Source organism: Carassius gibelio, chromosome B5 (genome assembly GCF_023724105.1).
Source record: "Carassius gibelio isolate Cgi1373 ecotype wild population from Czech Republic chromosome B5, carGib1.2-hapl.c, whole genome shotgun sequence".
Taxonomy (NCBI): Eukaryota; Metazoa; Chordata; class Actinopteri; order Cypriniformes; family Cyprinidae; genus Carassius; species Carassius gibelio.
Window position 1 is genome coordinate 10,069,895 of NC_068400.1, and position 5,000 is coordinate 10,074,894.

Sequence of the window (5,000 nt, forward strand, 5' to 3'; positions counted from 1 at the left end):
GAGCGCGAGGAGCGAGGCGTTCAGGAGAAGACCTGCTCCGTTTGGGCTCTGCTGCGGACCGCCAACACTTCCTTCCACAACATCCTGTACTCGCCGCGCTCCGAGACGGTAACACACCCTCTCAAATCATGTCTGCTGCTGCTCTGTGTGACCAAATATACATGTGACATCTTTGACATGGCCCTGCTCAGTCAATATTAAAGATACAAAGGTTACATTTCCACAGAATGTTCTTTGCCTTATGATGGATGATGTTTTGTAGAAAACAGTAAATCACAAAAAAAATGATCAATGATCAAACACATATTACAGCCAGGGTTATTACAGTTAAACAGAACCATTAAAAACTTTTGTTGCACGAGATAAAATTACCTTTTAAAAGTATATGAAAAATCTTAATCTTAAACTTGATGTATCTACTTGTTGCAAAGATAATGTTAAGAATTTTTGAATAGATTGTATTGAAATCAAAAGTAAATACATTGTATAGACATTAAAAAAAATTAAAATAAATAGAAAACTAATTAAATAGGTAAGAGCACAAAACAAAATGAGCACGTTTACTACAATTTCAAATAAAAACAGAAAAACTTATTCAAAACAGGGTTATTATGGGTTTTTTTAAACTAGAAACATTTTTGTTACTTAAAATAAACAACAAAAAACTAGTTGCCAACATTATTTTAATTTAGTTTAACTTGGTTTACTAAAATAATTGAAATAAAAACGAATAAAAACTTCATAGAGACACACACACACACGCACACACACACTTATATGTATATATATGTGTGTAAACAACTAAAAATTACAAAAGCAATTACTAAAGCATGCAGCAAAATTACTAAAACTTTAATTACAGTTAAAATGGAAATCATATTAAATGTAAAATTAAAATATAAAAATTTGAACCGATTCAAAAAATGAATAAAAACTATAATAGTCTCTTAATGATGATAAAATAAAACCACAGAACGTGCATTTTCTACATTGATACTTATCAGAAATGTCTTTGAGCGGTAAATCATCATATTATTCTGATTTCTGAAGATCATGTGACAGTGAAGACTGGAGGAATGATGCTGAAAATACAGAAATACATTACACTTTAACACAGATTCACACAGAACACAGATGTGTTAACTCATAAAAATATTTCTGAATTTTGACTGTATTTGTGATCAAATAAATCTAGCCTTGGTGAGACTTCTTTCAAAAACATGAAAAGATCTTGTTGGCCTCAAACTTTTGAATATTAGTATTGACTAAAACACTTCTTTAACTGCTGTGTTGTCTATCGAGGCGGCTCACCAGGTGTTACATCTCTCCATCTCCGGCAGGTTTTGCACCCGGTGTGTCACGTGAGGAATCTGATGCTGTGGAGCGCCGTCTACCTGCCTAACTCCGCCCCCTCCACGCCTTCTGATGAGTCATGTGTGCCAAACTCCGCCCCCTCAGCCTCGCCCGAGGACACACCTGTGAGCAGGTAAACCAGACATGACCTAAAAAACTCAATACTCATTTATACAATATTGAATCAAAATATTTCTCTCTACAGATACTTTTTTGTAACATTTTTTGTAATGATCTTTTGAGGTTATAATTTCTCAGACAAAATTTATGTGGAATTAAATAAGCGGCATATCATTTGATTAATAAGATCACAAATAACCCTGATTTTAAAGTTTATATTTTTGTCAGTTCATGCATTCCCTTTGAAATCAAACCCAATTTCGTTCATATTAAAAATTATTTTTCTTTGCATATTTTCCATTTTAACTTTTTTATAATTTTATTGTGTTTTTGTAAATGCATTTTTATATATATATATATATATATATATACACACATATATATATATATACACATATATATATATATATATATATATATATATATATATATATATATATATATATATATATATATATATATATATATATATATATATATATATATATGTATGTATATATATATATTTTTTTTATTATTATTATATATATATTTATATTATTATTATTATTATTTTTTTTTTTTTTACTGGTTTAGTTATTTTACTAAATCAAGTTAAATCAAGTTTAAATTAGAAATAATGCTTTGGCAAAAACCTGAAATTAAACCTTAAACTTTTTATATTTTAATATTAGTTAAATTAATGTTTATTTTATTTCAAGTACCAAAATGTTTTATGGTTTTAGTTTTAGTTAATTATAATAAATATATAATAATAGCTACAGAAATGCTAACATAAAATATTTACGTAGCATTTTACATATGTTAAAAATGACCACATTTTCATTAATATTGGAGCTGTCTTGTGCATGTAAACACGATCATTCTCTGATTATGAACTGTGTCATTTACAGCTGTTTTTGTTAATGGTTTTCCAGGTTACCAAAGACACGCTCGTACGAAGACCTGCCCACTTCCTGTGAGGGTTTGACCCCAAACCGCCGCAGCAGCGACCCTAACCTGAACGAGAAGTGGCACGACCGCCGGCTCACATTCGAGATCAGCGGAAACCACACGCAGACGACAGATCAGAGACTCAGCCTAAACACAAACCTGTCTGACGAACTAAACACAGATCCTCCAGAGCTTTCTGAGACTGACAGCCAAATGCACAACATCTCACAGGAAGAGCACAGGAAGCTGGATCTCCTGAAAAACATCAGAAGGAATACCCCTGAGGAATCGCCTCTTAATGAGACCAATCAGACGCTTGAAGAAAAACACCCTCCTGGATCCCAGCATCCTTTGCAAACTAACGAAAACATTGAATTAACACCAGACAGACTGCTTCTAGATAATTCAACTAACACCCATGATTCCTCAGAATGTAGCAGCCAGTCTTCCACGGAAAGTTCTTCCAGTCCAAACCACACATCTCAGACTCCTAACGGCGTCTGCTCACCTTCCCAGCATCCTCTTTGTCCGTCGTCCGATCGTGATGGCGGCTCGCAGATGTCGGCAGCGGGAGACTCTTCTCCGACGTCGCCCCACAAGCGTCCGGTGGATGTTTCCGGGTGTTTATCGGCGTTAGGGCACCTGGATAAGGACGGCTTGAGTGTGCACAGTGATGCTGTACAGGTGCGTCTGCGGCAGATGGAGGCGGGGCATCAGCTGCAGGTGGAGACGCTGAAGAAACAGGTGCAGGAGCTCTGGAGCCGGCTGCATGTCAACAGGAAGCTGGTGAGGAACTAAATGCTATAAAAATAACTTAAGGACCATTCTAACTCTAAGAGAATAGCTTTAGAGTGCACACCACAACTAAAAATGACACAGAGGGATTATATGTGACCATGGAGCACAAAAGCAGTCATGAGGGTCAATTTTTGGAAATTGAGATGTATGCATCATCATCATCTGAATAAATGATCTCTCCAGTGATGTGTGGTTTGTTCGGAGGACAATATTTGTCTGAGATACAACTATTATAAATCTGGAAAAATCTAAATATTGAGAAAATCTTCTTTAAAGTTCTTCAAATGAAGTTCTTAGCAATAAATATTACTAATCAAAAATTACGTTTTTATATATTTACGGTATGACATTTACTAAATATCTTCATCGAACATAATCTTTACTTAATATCCTAATGATTTTTGGCATAAAAGAGAAATGTATAATTTTGACTCACACAATGTGTTGTTGTCTTTTGCTACAAATAACCTCAGACTGGTTTTGTGCTCACGTATTGTAAAGATATCACTTTCAGAGCAATTTTTCATCATTAATGCTATCGGTTATCAGTACAGTTATCATTATAGATATTATAGTTATTGTTAAATTTAACATTATACTTCTGTGTAGTTATTGTCATAGTTATTATTATAGTTGTTGGTATAGATCTCAATATACTGTAGATCGATTTTATTTATAGCTCTAGTCTACAGTTATCGTTATTGTTGACGTAGTTATCGGTATAGATTCTGATGTAGTTATTATAGTAATAGTTATCATTATAGACATTGTTACAGTTATCTTTACAGTTAATGCTACAGTTGTCTTTAAAGTTATTGCTATAGTTATTGTTACAGATATCATTGTTATTGTTTTTATAGTTATTTTTGCTATAGTAAGAGTAATTGTTATAGTTATCGGTATAGATTAGTTCTATAGTTATTGTTACAGATATTGTTTTTGATATGTTTATTGTAGTTATCTTTACAGTTACTGCTATAGTTATTGTTGCAGAAATTATAGTTATCATTATAGTTATCTTTGCAGTTATAGTTAAAGTTATCGGTATAGTTATTGTTATAGATACTGTGACAGTTATATTTATAGTTATCGTATAGTTACAAATATTATTAGATTTATTCTTGTAGTTATCATTACAGATATTGTTAGTTATTGTTATACTTATAGATCACTTATAGTTAATATCATATTTATTGATATAGATCTCTTTATAGTTAGTGTTTTTGTTATCATTATAGTTATGGATATTTTAGTTATAGTTATTGTCGTAGTTAGCATAATAGTTATTAGAATTACTGTTATAGATATTTATAGTCATCATTATCGTTTTATTATAATTATTGTTATAGAGATTATTTTAGTTGCAGTTAACATTGTAGTGTTTGTGTTGTAAACGGAGGGTTAACTTCGTCAGCGGTGAATCTCACACTTCCTGTTCCTGTGTGCCGCAGACGTCTGTGCCAGACGTGGAGAATAACCTGGAGTCTGACTGTTTGCAGCGCTGCGGGAAAACTGATCTTCTGTCCGAGTCCAGCTGGGAACAGATGGGACAGCAGGAGGCAGAGGTGAGCCGATCAGACCAGGTCACAGGTCACAGGTCACAGGTCACAGATCTAATCAACAAATCCAGTGTGACACAGTTCAGAAGAGGAGTGACTCTGAATTAGCCGCAGTGTGAATGTGAACTAGGTTTGTGACGGTGAGGAAATTTTACCATTGGTTAATCGACATGTGACAACACTGGTATCACGGGAGCTAGTTCGTTAGCATTTTCCCGCCTATACGCATTTTACTTT

The 5,000-nt window shown here is 33.6% G+C and overlaps 1 protein-coding gene across 2 annotated transcripts in view; it reads left to right on the forward strand.

Annotated features, from left to right (window-relative positions):
• Positions 1 to 5,000, forward strand: part of LOC127957142 (myotubularin-related protein 3) — a 24,243-nt gene that overhangs the window by 13,418 nt on the left and 5,825 nt on the right. For both annotated transcript variants that reach the window (XM_052555547.1, XM_052555546.1), the window contains exons 14-17: positions 1 to 108; positions 1,341 to 1,486; positions 2,391 to 3,192; positions 4,656 to 4,769. The exon at positions 1 to 108 is cut by the window's left edge and continues 63 nt beyond it. In XM_052555547.1, coding sequence (XP_052411507.1) covers positions 1 to 108; positions 1,341 to 1,486; positions 2,391 to 3,192; positions 4,656 to 4,769 — 1,170 coding nt within the window. The remainder of the gene's footprint in view (positions 109 to 1,340; positions 1,487 to 2,390; positions 3,193 to 4,655; positions 4,770 to 5,000) is intronic.